The 16955-nt window shown below is 38.8% G+C and overlaps 1 protein-coding gene across 1 annotated transcript; it reads right to left on the reverse strand.

The window, feature by feature from the left end:
* Nucleotides 1-4675: 4675 nt before the first annotated feature.
* On the reverse strand, nt 4676-16212 carry LOC121382216. The gene is made up of 6 exons (XM_041511742.1): nt 16073-16212; nt 13062-13164; nt 11605-11738; nt 10350-10440; nt 8173-8291; nt 4676-5056 (listed from the first exon to the last, which is right to left on the reverse strand). Exons 1-6 carry the CDS (start codon nt 16104-16106, stop codon nt 4974-4976), a joined length of 564 nt encoding a protein of 187 aa, XP_041367676.1. The 5' UTR covers nt 16107-16212; the 3' UTR covers nt 4676-4973.
* Between the last annotated feature and the right edge of the window lie 743 nt (nt 16213-16955).

The raw sequence follows: 16955 nt of genomic DNA on the forward strand, positions 1-16955 counted from the left end.
CAACAATAGTAACATATGTGGCTAAAACTCCTACCTGCAACGTATCAACTGACATAAACGCCACGGATATAAATACTACCACCCCTTGAATCAGAAAAAAATGGGGGTCAAGCTGCTCGTTTCTGAGATAACGGGTAGCGTCTATGACTACCCTAGTTTCACACAAAATTGAAGTACCCCATACATGTTTCAAGCATAAGGCTACTTGACACATTGGTACTAGATGAAATAAAATTGCACATTTTTTTTACCCAGATGAAATTATTATTTTTTACAACCAACACACTCACATTTATAACCAATCACAGGACTTGTGGTGTTCACTTCTCTATCAAAAGTTGGGTGCACCTCGAACTTTGACCCAGCCGGAAGTTATTTGGTTTAGTACTACCTATAGTGGTGTCGTTAAACAAAACAAACTTTAACCCTTTCCAGTGTGTTTCAAACCCAATAGCCTATGCTGGGGTGTCGTTAAACAAAACAAATTTTAACCCTTTCCAGTGTGTTTCAAACCCAATAGCCGATGCTGGGGTGTCGTTAAACAAAACAAACTTTAACCCTTTCCAGTGTGTTTCAAACCCAATAGCCGATGCTGGGGTGTCGTTAAACAAAACAAACTTTAACCCTTTCCAGTGTGTTTCAAACCCAATAGCCTATGCTGGGGTGTCGTTAAACAAAACAAACTTTAACCCTTTCCAGTGTGTTTCAAACCCAATAGCCTATGCTGGGGTGTCGTTAAACAAAACAAACTTTAACCCTTTCCAGTGTGTTTCAAACCCAATAGCCTATTCTGGGGTGTCGTTAAACAAAACAAACTTTAACCCTTTCCAGTGTGTTTCAAACCCAATAGCCTATGCCGGGGTGTCGTTAAACAAAACAAACGTTAACCCTTTCCAGTGTGTTTCAAACCCAATAGCCGATGCCGGGGTGTCGTTAAACAAAACAAACTTTAACCCTTTCCAGTGTGTTTCAAACCCAATAGCCGATGCCGGGGTGTCGTTAAACAAAACAAACTTTAACCCTTTCCAGTGTGTTTCAAACCCAATAGCCGATGCCGGGGTGTCGTTAAACAAAACAAACTAATGCAGTTGACGAATTTAAGAACACAACCAAAATGTTTTACATGTACATGTATTCATAATACAAACAAACCGGCCTCGGTGGCTTCGTGGTAGGCCATCGGTCTACAGGCTGGTAGGTACTGGGTTCGGATCCCAGTCAAGGCATGGGATTTTTAATCCAGATACCGACTCCAAACCCTGAGTGAGTGCTCCGCAAGGCTCAATGGACACCGACCAGTGATCCATAACTGGTTCAACAAAGGCCATGGTTTGTGCTATCCTGCCTGTGGGAAGCGCAAATAAAAGATCCTTTGCTGCTAATCGGAAAGAGTAGCCCATGTAGTGGCGATAGCGGGTTTCCTCTCAAATTCTGTGTGGTCCTTGACCATATGTCTGACGCCATATAACCGTAAATAAAATGTGTTGAGTGTGTCGTTAAATAAAACATTTCTTTCTTTAATACAAACAGATTTTGTTTAACGAAACTACTAGAGCACATCGGTGGGCTCATTTGACTATTTTTCTTTTTAGCCAGTGCAGTACGACTGGTATATCAAAGACCGTGGTATGTGCGAACTCCGTCGTGAAAGTTTGTAGTCTGACCCTAGTATAGAATTACTGTTACCGACTTCTACCTATGACGTATAAATAAATTTTTTAAGTTTCTTTTAAACCTGGATTTTGAGGACATCTGTAAGAAATATAATATTACACTCGTGTTTGCAAATTAATGTGAATTTTACAATTCGTAGTTTGAAAAAAAAAATTGTTTCAACAAATGCACTCGTGCAGTATTCTTTATTTATTGTATAACATTTAGTGAAATATCTTAAAATATCAGTGAAATAAAAGTGTTATCAGTCACTGTAGAAAATTTCACTATTTCACTCTAAAATGTGTTATCGTCACTGTAGAAAGTGTTATCTTCACTGTAAGAAAGCCGGAACTATTTTGCTGCTGGCATTTTAAAAATAAATGTAAATTGCCAATTATATAATAAATAAAAAAATTCATGTTTTTTGTCAAATATGATTTATATCTCATCTCGTGAAGTTTGCAAGCGCGACTCGTGAAATATGATTGCAAACTTCACGAGATGAGATATAAATCGTATTTGACAAAAAACATGAACTATCCTCTATGTATCATCCTTTGTTTTCTTATGCAATATTTGACGATTGGCTCAGATTACAAAAAAGAAGATATATTCTGTTGGACTGACACTACATATAGACGAGGACTGTTTAATGACGTCTAACCACTACTGTTTAATGACGTCTAACCACTACTGTTTAATGACGTCTAGCCGCTACTGTTTAATGACGTCTAACCACTACTGTTTAATGAGTCTTACCACTACTGTTTAATGACGTCTAGCCATGGGCGTATGGGGACTCTTTGATTTAGGGGGGCTGGAGGGGTTGATTTGCCCGAAATTTTACCCAGATAAAAACTGTCCGAAGTTTTTCCACTGTTCTGCCCGAATTTGGGGGGGGGGGGGGGGGGGGGCATCCAATAGCCGATGATTAATAAATCAATGTGCTCTAGTGGTGTCGTTAAATAAAACAAACAAACAAACTGAGCCAACATTGTCAGAACGAGATGTATAAAACCATAAAAAAAGAGCAATATTTAAATGAAGATCTACTGCTGGTCGAGTGCAGCTTCTTTGGTTTGTATGTCTGCAGTACTCCAGAGAAATACACAAGGACCAACATGTTATCTCGTCTTTGCAAAAAAAAAATTTTTAATTCATCATATCCATACGCTAAACACTGGATTTCCAGGGTACATCACAGTATAGACAGGGATGCAAACCGCTAGCACCCACTCACACATACTTCAAATCAGCGTCTAGTATAACACAGTCCATCTTCCAGGGTTCATACACCTTTTTCAAAACTAATTTCCATACTTTTTCCCAGTTCATCAAGATTAAGCTCGAGTGCAAGCACATTGCGAGGTTAATCTGCGCGAGGCATTAAGCCTATAGCAGACCTGAACGGTTCCGATAAATTGTGCTCGGAACGGAATTGCGGTCAAAATAACGACTACCATCACGTTTTCCCACCCTAATCGTGTATTGTGATCTATTTCGAGCTCATGGAGACCAAGAAATACTTACTTTGTAACGATCTTCACTTTGAATTAAAGGGAAAAAAAGTCCTGCTGTGTGGGGTTTTTTTTTTACCGAGCGGATTCTAGCAGACAATTTCAGCAGACACGCCGCTTGGTGACGTTCTAGACACCGGACTCAAAACGCCTTTCGATTATTATCTGTATTTCCCACACTTTTAAACACACTGTTATGCTAATTATTAGTATTCACTATAACTTTTTTTAAAGAGTATCTTTATATAAAAAACCACACAAAAACAAAATAACAACCAAGACTCATTTCCATAGTCTTATATTGTTACTAATATCTGTATAATTTATACAACATAACCGTTTTATTAAGCACTTTTTTAATATCTGAAGTATTACCGTAAAATCATTTTGTACTACGGTAAGATGGGGGTGTTCAACTAGTTTCGTAAAGACCACAACCCGTCACACATTATAAAAGGGCCTGCAGATGGATGAAATTAATATTTATAAAAAAATAAACCGATTTATCGGTCAATCGGGTTGTTATCTCCGCTCGGTAAAAAAAACCCAACACAGTCGGACTTTTTTCCTTTAATTCAAAGTGAAGATCATTTCAAAGTAAGTATTTCTTGGTCACTATGAGCTCGAAATAGATCACAATACACGATTAGGGTGGGAACACTGATCATAGTCATTATTTTGACCGCAATTCCGTTCCGAGCACAATTTCTCGGAATCGTCCAGATCTGCTATACCATTTCCAAAACACATTAAACCATTTTCCAGCTTCGGAAAACACATATTTTCCCATATAGTGTTGACTTAACGTGCCCCGTGCACTACATATTTGCATGAAAACAATGTCCCACAAATCGAAACCCGCTTATTTTAAGATATATGACCAACTATCGAATGCATACTGCGCAAGTTTATAAAATTGGAAACTCCCGATCAGCTTCCGAATGTATAAAAGTCTAGCGGTAAAACGCTTGTCCGATGCGTGGTTGGTCTAGGATCGACCCCCGTCGTTGGACCCATTACATTTAGCTATTTCTCGTTCCAGCCAGTGCTCCACAACTGGTGTAACAAAGGCCGCGGTATGTACTATACCGTCTAGTATATAGTGTATATAAAAGAGCCCTTGCTACTAATTAATCGAAAAGAGAAGTGTATAAGAGTTGCAGGTTTCCTCTCTAATTATATATGTAGTCGTTATCTATATGTAAGACGCCATATAATTGTAATTAAAATGTCTTGCGAGCGTCGTTAATTAAAGCACTTAATTTCTCTTTTATTTTTTTGTTCTTTCTTTCTAAGGTTTGACAAACGGTTGGAGGGGTGACGTGTCACGTTTTTTTTATTGTGCATTAAATGGTATTTACGAAATGGTGTAAAGGTAAATTTTCCAAGCAATTTGGGCATCATGCACCCCCTATATATCTACCGATAGAGTGGCTCCTTAGTTGTTGGCGGGTTTTTAAAAATGTATTTAAGGCTAATTTTATAAAATAACAACAATGTGATTTTATTGCAACACACATTTTTTATTTTGTTCTTCATTGTCTAAAACAAAAAGTGATCTAAATGATATTCAGTGAATTGTACTTCACGTCATATATCCCTTAGTACATATACTGTAAAATAATATTATAATATCCTTAGTTAACTGTGTTATACTTCATTATAGTGCACCAGAGGGTAATTCGCTATACCAGAAACACAGACAATTAAAAAACACCAGCGGTTATTACTTTTGGGGTTTTTTTATATACTGTCCGATTAAAAAATGTCACTGCCACAAATTAATGTGGCTCAAACAAATCAGAATTTCACGCATGACAGAATCAAAGCTATTGCCATGACAACCACGGACGATTTCACTCCGACAGCCGAGCTGTATGGACCTGAAATCAAAATGAGATAATTTTATCAACATAATATGATGACAAATTAACGTTATCGAAACTGTACAAAGTATCTTCAGGTTTGTGGTCAAGGGAGAGGGGTATCGGGGGGTCAGAATTTTTTTTACAAATAAATTTTCCAGTTGAATATGATTCGACCACCCATCTGTAGTGCATATAAAAATCCCTTGCTACTAATGGAAAAATGTAGCGGGTTTCCTCTCTAAGACTATATTACCAAAATCACCAAATGTTTGACATCCAATAGCCCGGTGGTGAATAAATATGCGCTCTAGTGGTGTCGTTAAACAAAACAAACTTTAACTTTTAACTTTTTGTTTAATGACACCACTAGAGTACATTGTTTCATTAATCATCGGCTGCATGGTTATTGTGACATGTAGTTAGAGAAATTCAGCTGCATTTTTCCAGTAGTAGCAAGGGATCTTCTATAAACACTTACCACATAAGACAGCACACATCACGATCTCTGAACTGTTTGGGACGGGAAAAACACAATCCAAGAATTTGTCCACTGAGGGGATTCGATCCTTTGACCCAAGCACCTCAGTTGAGAGAGAGAGAGAGAGAGAGAGAGAGAGAGAGAGAGAGAGAGAGAGAGAGAGAGAGAGAGAGAGAGAGAGAGAGAGAGAGAGAGAGAGAGAGAGAGAGAGAGAGACACCGACCGACGGACAGACATACAGAGAGATAGACACAGAGAGAAGGACAGGAGAAAGAGAGGGGAAAGGGGAGATAACGCGCGCGCGAGAGAGAGAGAGAGAGAGAGAGAGAGAGAGAGAGAGAGAGAGAGAGAGAGACGGCAAGAAAGTGACAGGTGTGTTATTGATTTGGATGGATGAGGGTGGTTGGGTGCATGGATTGATGGATGGATGGATATATAGAGATAATAAGTAAAATGCACATTCTGTGATTCGACTTTTTCACAGTCAGTAGCCTGACGAGGGAATTCTCACATTTGTTCATACATTAATAGATTTTAAACAATAAATAACATTTACTTATTCAACATTAACAACTACTAGTAATGTATAAACAGTCATTTTATTAATCTGAAATAAACAACACGTATCTGAAACGATCCATTTCGGTTTTCTAAGCATTGCCAAAAGTAAAAGGTTTGTTTGTTTTGTTTAATGACACCACTAGAGCACATTGATTGTTAATTAATACATCGGCTATTGGATGTCAAACATATGGTCATTTTGACACAGCAATAGAGAGGAAACTCGCTACAGTTTTCAACTAGTAGCACGGGATATTTTATACGCACCATCCCACAGACAGGATAGCACATGCCACGGCCTTTAATATACCAGTCGTGGTGCACTGGCTGGAACGAGAAATAGCTCAACGGGGATCGATCCTAAATTGACCGCACATCAAGCGAGCGCTTTACCACTGGGCTACGTCCCGCCCCTTGCCGAAAGTAGCGTAAAACTGAGATTCATAGAGTTATGAATAATACTAATTTTAACAATATATAGCGGTACACTACCCACATACACTGGATGCGGTGTGTGTGTGTACGGTCCGGCATTGGCTGGAGCGAGAAATAGTCCAATGGGCCTACTGACGGGGATCGATCCCAAACCGACCGCGAATCAAGCGAACGCTTTACCACTAGGCTACGTCCCGCCCCGAGTCTGGAATGGATGCAAGCGTCTGTAAAACGCATGCGTCCAGCCGCAATGATAAATCGTATGTGTGCTGTATATGTCCAACATGCAAGCCGCAGGTGCATCAGCCACACGCGCCTGTAAAACGCATGCGTCCAGCCGCAATGATAAATCGTATGTGTGCTGTATATGTCCAACATGCAAGCCGCAGGTGCATCAGCCACACGCGCCTGTAAAACGCATGCGTCCAGCCGCAATGATAAATCGTATGTGTGCTGTATATGTCCAACATGCAAGCCGCAGGTGCATCAGCCACACGTGCCTGTAAAACGCATGCGTCCAGCCGCAAGGATAAATCGTATGTGTGCTGTATATGTCCAACATGCAAGCCGCAGGTGCATCAGCCACACGCGCCGCATCCAGATTATATGAGCCTTTACCCCTGATATGTAACTGGTCAAAAGCCGTGGTATGTGCTTTCCTGTTTGTGGGAAAAGTGCATATATAAAAGATCCCTTGCTGCTGATGGGAAAAAATATAACGGGTTTCCTCTGATGACTACGAGTCATAATTACCAAATGTTTGATAGCCATTAGCCGCTGATTATTTAATCAATGTACTCTTGGCGTCGTTAAACAAAACAAACTTTACTCCTGCTGTGGAAGGAAGAAGGAAATGTTTTATTAAACGACGCACTCAACACATTTTATTTATGGCTATATGGCGTCGGACATAGAGAATAATACATTCGTGTCCGTTAGATATCATTTATCTCACGAGTTGTTTTAAAATGTATCTAACGAGCGTAAGCTAGCTTGATACGTTTTTAAACGAGTTGTGAGACAAATGTTATATCTAACGGACACGAATGTATTATTATATTTCTTACATATCCTCAAAATCCAGGTTTTTAGCAATTTTTACATATTTTTTGACTAAAAGTTATTTACAGTCGTTGCTGTCTTACGCGTTACAAACACGTGATTATCAAGTTAACTATACGTCAGTCTAGTCGATTTCCATCGTATAGTTTTTCATTGGTGGTATAGCACCGGTGACCTGGTCATCACCTTGGAGCAGCCAGTCGTATGTCTTTAAATTGTTAACACACGTGCATGTCTTAACAACCATGTGTAACCAAAAATAACGCATTCCTCACCAACGGGTATGTAAGAAATGTGGTTAAGGACCACGCAGATATTGAGAGAGGAAACCTGTTGTCGCCACTTCACAGGCTACTCTTTTTCGATTAGCAGCAAGGGATATTTTATATGCACCATCCCACAGGCAGGATATCAACTACCACGGCCTTTGATATATACCAATCGTGGTGCACTGGCTGGAACGAGAAATAGCCCAATTGGCTCACCGACGGGGATCGATCCCAGACCGACCGCGCATGAAGCGAACGCTTTGCCACTGAGCTACGTCCCTTCCTCCTGCTATGGTGTCTACGTTACTGATAGAGAGGTTACTTACAGTCAGCTTTAGCAGTGGCCAGAGAGTTGGTGTCCATTGTCGCCTTCGTCGAAGTCCCATCACAGGCGAACTGGGTGGATGCCGACGCTTCAACACACTGGGTGTACGTGAAGGCTTCTCTGCAAACAACAGTCATTTCATATGGAATCACGGGCGATTAAACCCAATAAACAATGGGGAGAGGGCGTTGGCGAATGTTGTTTGTAAATACGTAGCAGAGATAGAGATAAAAAAAAAAAGAGAAAGAAGAGAGACAGAAAGATAGACAAATAGACTTGAAGATAGAGTGTTGGTGTATCAACACACACACACACACACATATATACTGAACAAAAAAAGAAACTTCCGATTTGTACATATAGTATTTGTTGTGTTAAAGAATTCATTGTGTAATGAAATTATATAGGTAATATTAGCCTTGAGCTGTATTATCAGGATTCATGAATTTTATCGATTATTTTTGCACTGTTAATCGTCGACAACGTGAAATTCAATTTGCACGTGCATGCATGGTTCGACATGTCCCGTGTAGTATTCGGTCAATTTGTTTTACTTGTCTTACTGACATTGTTGTCAAGTGAACGAAAACGCTTCAAAATTTGTTTTAAAAAATTGTAGCATTTTTAGTATGCCAAGAATACCCAATAATTTACGCGAACGGGCGATTGGCATGCTTGATGCTGGCATGTCGACAGAAGACGTTGCAAGGCATGTTGGAAGTTCTAGTCGAGCGATACGAAATCTTCGTGTAAGATTTCGAACGACATGAAGCACCAACGACTTGCCACGTCGTAGACGTCCGCGTGTTACAACGCGTGGTCAAGACCGCTATATCATGAACACGCATTTGCGCAATCGATTCCAAACTGCCACTGCTACTGCTGCTAACACACCTGGGCTTCATAATAACCGAATCAGTAGGCAAACTGTTCGTAATCGTCTGCGGGAGAACGGTTTACATGCACGACGTCCTTACGTCGGATGCGTTTTAACGCAACGTCATCGTCTAAATCGTCTTAAATGGGCACGTGTACACACTTGTTGGATACGGCGACGCTGGAATACCGTTATTTTTTCGGATGAATCCAGATTTTCTTTATAACGTGGTGATGACGTAGGAGAAATGAACGCTATGCTGACTGTTGTGTTCTTGAACGAGATCGTTTCGGGGGTGGGGGGTTCTGTCATGGTCTGGGCAGCCATTGCCCATGGTTATCGTTCACCACTAGTCGTCAATGATGGCAATTTAAATGTTCAACGTTACCGCGATGACATTCTCGCTCATCACGTCATTCCTCTGTTCCATAACAACGCCAACATCTCGATTTTTCAGCATGATAATGACACCTCTCATACAGCTAGAGACACTGTAAATTTTCTTAGGACAAATAACATTGATTTCATTGATGACTGGCCCGCTAAAAGTCCTGATCTCAACCCCATCGAGCATGTCTGGAATAGTCTGGACAGACGATTGAGGCGTCGTCCCAACCCACCCGCTAACGTCAACGAACTTCGTCAAGCGCTCATTCAGGAATGGAACAATATTCCACAGGCAGAAATCAACACTTTTGTCAATTCTATGCGCCTGCAGTGGTCAATTCAAGAGGTGGTCATACCCGTTATTATGTGGGTGTTTTTATTTTTAACCCCTACCACATTTGGTCAAAAGTTCTTCCAGTTTCTGTTAACCTATGGCCATGATTTTTGCACCAAACGATGCATCATGGAACACTCTTTAAACGCATATATAACAATTATTCCCCCGGTTTGTTTTCATCAAGTTATGTTCAAGCAAAGTTAGCGGAAGTTTCTTATTTTGTTCAGTATATATATAATACACCATACACACACACCACACACACACACGCACATAATACACTATACACACGCGCACGCGCGCACACACACACATATAGAGAGATGCACAGAGAGAGAGAGAGAGAGAGAGCCAATCAGACATACAGACAGAAAGAGAGAGATATAGAGAAATAGAAAAAGAGAGACAGAGAGAGAGAGAGTCAAAGAGAGAGAGAGAGAGAGAGAGAGAGAGAGAGAGAGAGAGAGAGAGAGAGAGAGAGAGAACGAGAGACAGACAGACAGACAGCTGAAAAGAGAGAGAAGATAAACATTCTCTGACACCGTCATCAAAAGCCGTGTAAATATATAGAACTTACAAACACTTCTGCTTGCTAGTTGTTGACGTTGTGCGGGCAAGAACAGCAGTTTGATAGGCCATTTGACACCCAGAACAAAGAGCGTCGAACGCTGTAACGTAAAAAAGGAGCATTTCTTTTATATAAAGCAATATACCACACAGTTTCATTACATATATGTTTCAATGTATATGTTTACAAATGTAGGCTGATTACGAGAGATCGACAATTTACACTTTAAAGCCGCACACCCTAGTTCCATCCAGCGAAAATAAATTATAATTTGGTTAATCTACAAACCTGTAACACACTTAGATCACGTTTTTATCAAATGGAGTGAAAAAGCAGGTTTTATATCGATAAATACCATGGGAATCCCCATGTCCCAAATGCTTGAAATAATTTTGAAAGTTAGTATTCTGATGTCACCGGTAGATGTCGCTCGAAGCACAATAATGCCTACGTCACGACAAATTTCACAGACTTGGGGTGCGTTCCTTTCACCTCTCCTGGACGTGTTCCAACTGTTCTGTCCTGGTTGTATCCCCTCTCCAGATATCGTAAGACTTAGCAAAATTATTGGTTTTAAGGGTTTGTAACGTTTTGTATTGAGACACTTACTTGTCTGAACTTTATTGTTACTGAAAATGTTCACGAACTGTGAAGAAAAATCTCACAAATGAACAACAACAAATCGGATGTTGATTGCGCGAACCGTGCACGAGAAAACAAATCGAACCAAAATGATAACGGTCACGTGGTATACCAACGTCTGTGACATTGAAATGGAAATATCCCTCTAAAAATAGATTAGACCTTGTCTGCTCAACGTTTTTTTCTCAGAGGCCCGTGCCATTTTATGAAATACGAAAAATGCATTTTGTGGTATTACAAAAACCAGGATTACCAGGATTACCAAAAAAAACTAAGTAAAGTGCAATTTTATTTGTGAAAAAATGGGTTTAATAGCGAAAAACAACGCCGTAATGGTTAACAACTAGCCGTAACTAGGGTGTGTACCTTTAAAGCTGTTACCGTTATATATGTGTGTATGTGTGCATGAATTTGTGAGTGTGTGTGTGGGGTTGTTGTTTTTTGTTTGTGTATGTGTGTGGGGTGCGTGCCTGTGTATGCATGTGCATGTTTTATGTATATGCGTTTGTATGTATGTATGCGTAAGTTTGCTTGTGTATATGTGTGTATGTATGTACACGTGTGTATGTATACGTATCTCTATGTATGTTCTTGGGCGTGTGTGCGTGTTTGACACACTTACTGCACGACGTGACAGCCGCCATGTCTGTGTTGATCGTGCCACCCGAGGCGAACTGTGTGGCGGGGATGTTGGCGCCACTAGTGCATCCGGTTCCGCTAGCGGACATCAGACACATCGCGAACTTCTTCGCAGCCCTGCCAACAGAACGAAAAACCAATGTGGGCCGAATCTGTGGAGCCTGTTTTTCTTAAACGCAGGTGTTAAGCATTATAAATGTGTATAGTGACACGCGTGTAAAACTCACAGAACCACACACACACAGAAACACACAAACACACACAGAAACACACACAAACACAAACACAAACACACCGACACACATACACACACACACACCGACTCACCGACACACACACACCGACTCTCACACACACACACACAAACACACAAACACACAGACTCACCGACACACACATACACACAAGCTTGGCTGTCATACCATTTTTATGAAATGAGTGAACAGCTTTCGCTCGTCAGATACCACGAGTTTCATAAAAATGGTTTGACAGGCAAGCTGGTTTAGTATTTTATTTATTACAAACCAACTGCAAACAAGCCGCAACGTAGAAGTAAGTAGATGTCGAGACCTGCTACACGTTATTTCTACGAATTGGATCAGCAAGTGATCTACGTCACGCTCACGTCACGCCAATATTACTAGTTAGATATTGAGTGATTGTTATGACATGAGCAATATCTTACACTGGTAAATAGAGAATACTACACAACTTTCTGTTTAATACCATTTTTATGAACGAGTACATTAGAAAATGGTATCTAGAGAGCGAAAGTGAGCTAGATACCATTTTCTAATATACGTTTTCATAAAAATTGTATTAAACTGAAAGGAGTGTAGTATTTTCTTATTACCTACCTATAATTATTGCTTAGAATTCATCAAACATTCAGAGCAGCTGGTGTTCGAGTGTCAGCATAGGCCCCGCCCACAATCGAGGTTAATGACCCAGACTTTGATCTCAAAAATAGTTTATTCGAAGGAGCTAACGTTTATCAGCTATTTTGACTGGCTTCCGAAATGGTCATTCTTTTTAACATGAAGCGTATAAACCAGTTTGCTGGATGTTTCGTGCTCGGTCTAGCTAAACTGCATATATATTTATTACACACGCAAGAGAGAACGAAGTTTAATAATCATACGTCACATTGTGAGATACCGTTTTCCTTAACAAAGCAGGGATATAAACGTTAACGCGACTGGCCAAGGGAGAATGGGTCAACACAATGTAACGTACAATTATGTACATTTCTTATTGAAAGCAGTAATGCTAATTGGTAGCAATGCTAATATGAATAAATGTTTCGGGCATCCTTATTCGGGCATTTTCGTTTAATTCTGGCAAAAGCCAGCCTCCCCCCCCTCCCCCTCCCCCCTTCCCCCCCCCCCTCCCCGCCCCTCTATGGTAAAAGATGGAGTTATTCAAAATTCAAACACGTACGTGCATTTTTCCGCATCCGTCCCAGAAGCCACAGCCGCTTTGTCGGTGACGTAGGTAGCTGCGCATTCGTCGCACGTCGCTCCGTTAGTTGAACGTATTATAACTGTAAGAGAAACAAAATTTCACATTAAAACGTATTTCAGTTTTGTTAACTTTGAAGTTCATTTATATTTTGGTGTACCTTTTATTGATTGATTGATTGGTGTGTGTGTGTGTGTGTGTGTGTGTGTGTGTGCAATAAAATATGTTTTCAATCAAAATTACATATTTATTTATTTAGAGTGGAGGGTCTTGCTGTGTCTATCTAGAATGGTCGTAAAACGTGTTCTGCAAGGTGTCTTGGTTTGGTGAAACAGTATTAGTGTCATTACTAGTGTTACAACCTAGATTACAGAGATAGCTGAGTTGAGGTACAACTGGGGAGGCTTATATACTATCATCTGATATCAGTATTAATTATTTTAAGAATTACAACAATATGAACAAAATAATAATACCAAAGATTTTTATTAAATTTAATTTTGAAATATATAAATAGTTTTATATTGTATAAAATAAGAAAAGAAAAACGGAAATTCTTACTATATTGCATTAAACTATTTTTTCATATTTCGTATATAAATATATAGATATAATGCAATATATGGCATTAAATTATTTCTTCATATTTCTAAAAACAAATCTAGTTATTATTCAGCATATGACATTAAAATATTTTTGCATTAGGCTTACATTAACCAGCCTTGGTGGCGTCGTGGTTAGGCCATCGGTCTACAGGCTGGTAGGTACTGGGTTCGGATCCCAGTCGAGGCATGGTATTTTTAATCCAGATACTGACTCCAAACCCTGAGTGAGTGCTCCGCAAGGCTCAATGGGTAGGTGTAAACCACTTGCACGGACCAGTGATCCATAACTGGTTCAACAAAGGCCATGGTTTGTGCTATCCTGCCTGTCGGAAGTGCAAATAAAAGATCCCTTGCTGCTAATCGGAAAGAGTAGCCCATGTAGTGGCGACAGCGGGTTTCCTCCCAAAATCTGTGTAGTCCTTAACCATATGTCTGACGCCATATAACCGTAAATAAAATGTGTTGAGTGCGTCGTTAAATAAAACATTTCTTTCCAGACTTACATTAATATTAAATACCCCAAGTCTCAATTTTAGGACCATTATTATTTCTCCTTTACATTAATGATATTGCGGCTAACCTAAACTGTGCAGCGAGACTATTTGCTGACGATACGAACATAACATATTCATCTAATGACGTCGCTTTCATTGGAAACAATCTTAACTGAAACTTGTTAAAGCTTCACGAATGGCTTGTATCCTTCAATGCAGATAAAACTATCGTTGTACCTTTTACAAAAGCAATCATACAGCCAAACTCTAACCGTGCATTTGGTAATAAAACATTAAATACAACAGAAACTCAGAAACATTTTAGGTTTAACCTTTTCAGCAAATGTCAAGTGGACAATACATATTAATAATATTTGTAAATCGGCTTCGGTAATGATTTCTGTACAAATATTTATTAAATCGACAAACATTATTGAACATATATGTAAGTTTTATCTAACCGGTATTAGAATATGCATCGTAAGTATGGGATGGTTATTCTTTAGTCGAAGAAGACAATATTGAAAAAGTACATTTACAATAAAAACCGTTAGCTTAATCACTGGTTTGCCTAAATTTGCATCTAGAAAATTTTTTGTACTACGAAACTGGATTAGCAACACTCACTGCGAGACGTAAATTCACTTGATGCGCGGTTGGTCTGGGATCGATGCCCGTCGGTGCTACACAACTGGTGTAACAAAGGCTGTGGTATGTACTATCTTGTCTGTGGGATGGTGCATATAAAAGATCCCTTGCTGCTAATCGAAAAGAGTAGCCCATGAAGTGGCGACAGCGGGTTTCCTCTCTCAATACCTGTGTGGTCCTTAACCATAATATGTCCGAGGCCATATAACCGTAAATAAAATGTGTTGAGTGCGTCGTTAAATAAAACGTTTCCTTCCTTCCTTCAAATATCTGTGCACCATGTTTGAAATAATGAAAGGTATGGCTCTGAATTTATGATACACAGTATATGACAAACAGTTGAAGAAAGCTGATAAATCGGAATGATATTTCTTTATCCTCTGCTAGAACTCATTTACTTCAGTCGTCATTTATTCATTCGACAATAAAACTTTGGAACAACTTACGAGCTGAATTCGAATTTTTCAAAACATCTTTATTTAAAAAAGCAATAAAATCCGATGCCCGATGCGTTGCGCCGTACTATTCATTTGGTAATAGAAGAAAAAATGTATTGCATAGCAAGTTAAAGACATGGGTGTAGTGACTTGCATCCAGTTGGCCTTAGCACCGATTCATCGTGTAGTTGTGGATATTATTTCGAAAACAATTTTAATTTTTTCTGTGAATGTATTTTAAGACAGAGACGCATTCTTTGGAATTCACTGCAAAGATTTCAGCCAATAAATTTACAACCAGTTTTAAATGGTAAAAGTGCTCTAAGTGAACAAAACAACAAAGAAATAGTTTTCATGTGCATAAGCATATGAATGAAACAAAACGTTCCCTTAATTAGTAAATAATGGACAGATTTTTTATTTTAATGTAGCCATTATGTAATCATTGCGATGCCTTGTTAGTGTTTTTACCTTATTGCATCTTTTTTCTGTTTTCTTCATTCATTCTTTCTTACTGTCCCTCTTTCAATAATATTTATTTCTATTCATATTTAATTTGCAAAAATATATTACTGTCGTGACATGTATTCATTATGGAGAAAGCCTAGTAAGTTGTATAACTTGTGCCTAATCCATTTGTTCTTTTAAAAAATAAATAAAATACGTTTCAATCAATCTATATAATAATGCAATATATAGCATTAAAATTTTACTTCATGTTTCGTATAAAAAAAAAAATTTGTATATATAAAGTAAAATTATTTCATCATATTTAAACATGTGATATAATTTGTGAAAATATTTACCTGCTAGTAATACGAATGGGAGCAGAATCTTCATCTTGGAGGTGGAATGTGCTATCTTGCTTGAACCGCCCAAACCGACAGAGTGTGAGTAGTCTCGCAAACGGTTAACCTTATATACAGCTAGTGTTGTTGTCAAGGTAAGTGGTATGTTTCTGTGTTGTTTACGTTACCAATGGCTGCGTGTTACTTTCTTCCAAAAACTGTAAATATTTAATATATACATTTGGTGAGTCATTGTCACTCTTTGTTTCCGAATGAAAGATGGCGTTCATCTTAGAAGTAACTACTAGTTGAAATAATAATGCTAGCAAAAATCGATAGAAGAGTTGTTTTGAAAATAAAACAACATTTAAAGCCAATTTTTAAAACATTTACACAAATGAGTGTTAAAACAAAAATGTGTTGTACATTAGTGTTCGGTATTCATTCGGTCTGGAAATGGTATTTGAATATTCGATAGAAATGGAGAGTGAATGTTACGAATGCTTAAGTAAATAACAACTGACTCAAACAAGCGCGTTTGTTTTGTTGTTGTTGTTGGGGGGGATAGGTGTTGGGAGTTTCATGTTTTAAATTGGGTTATACATTTTTAAAAACCACCGTTACGTTAGAAAACAAATACAAATTATAATGTACGAGTGACTATATGGTAGCTAATCTTGCTATATTTTGACTTCTCGTCTCCTGTTACTGGATTATTAATAACAAATTATGAAAAACAGTATGACCAAAAACACAAATGCACAGAAAACACCAGATTAATTCACGGTTTTTTATTGTTGTTTTTCTTTTTTGCCAGAAAAGCCAAAACATTCGAAGGAAACTCATTATTCACAACACTACATAAGTTTTTTTAATAAATATAGCAAGAATGTTGAGATCA

Source organism: Gigantopelta aegis, chromosome 9 (genome assembly GCF_016097555.1).
Source record: "Gigantopelta aegis isolate Gae_Host chromosome 9, Gae_host_genome, whole genome shotgun sequence".
Classification (NCBI taxonomy): domain Eukaryota; kingdom Metazoa; phylum Mollusca; class Gastropoda; order Neomphalida; family Peltospiridae; genus Gigantopelta; species Gigantopelta aegis.

What these genes read in the sequence shown, in the direction of transcription:
- LOC121382216 (XM_041511742.1), bottom strand. Translation starts at nt 16,106, where the DNA reads ATGAAGATTCTGCTCCCATTCGTATTACTAGCAG. An exon ending in GGCGGCTGTCACGTCGTGCA is followed by an intron (nt 10,441 to 11,604) that starts GTAAGTGTGTCA and finishes TTTACGTTACAG; the next exon opens with CGTTCGACGCTCTTTGTTCT. An exon ending in ACTAGCAAGCAGAAGTGTTT is followed by an intron (nt 8,292 to 10,349) that starts GTAAGTTCTATA and finishes TGTTGTTTGCAG; the next exon opens with AGAAGCCTTCACGTACACCC.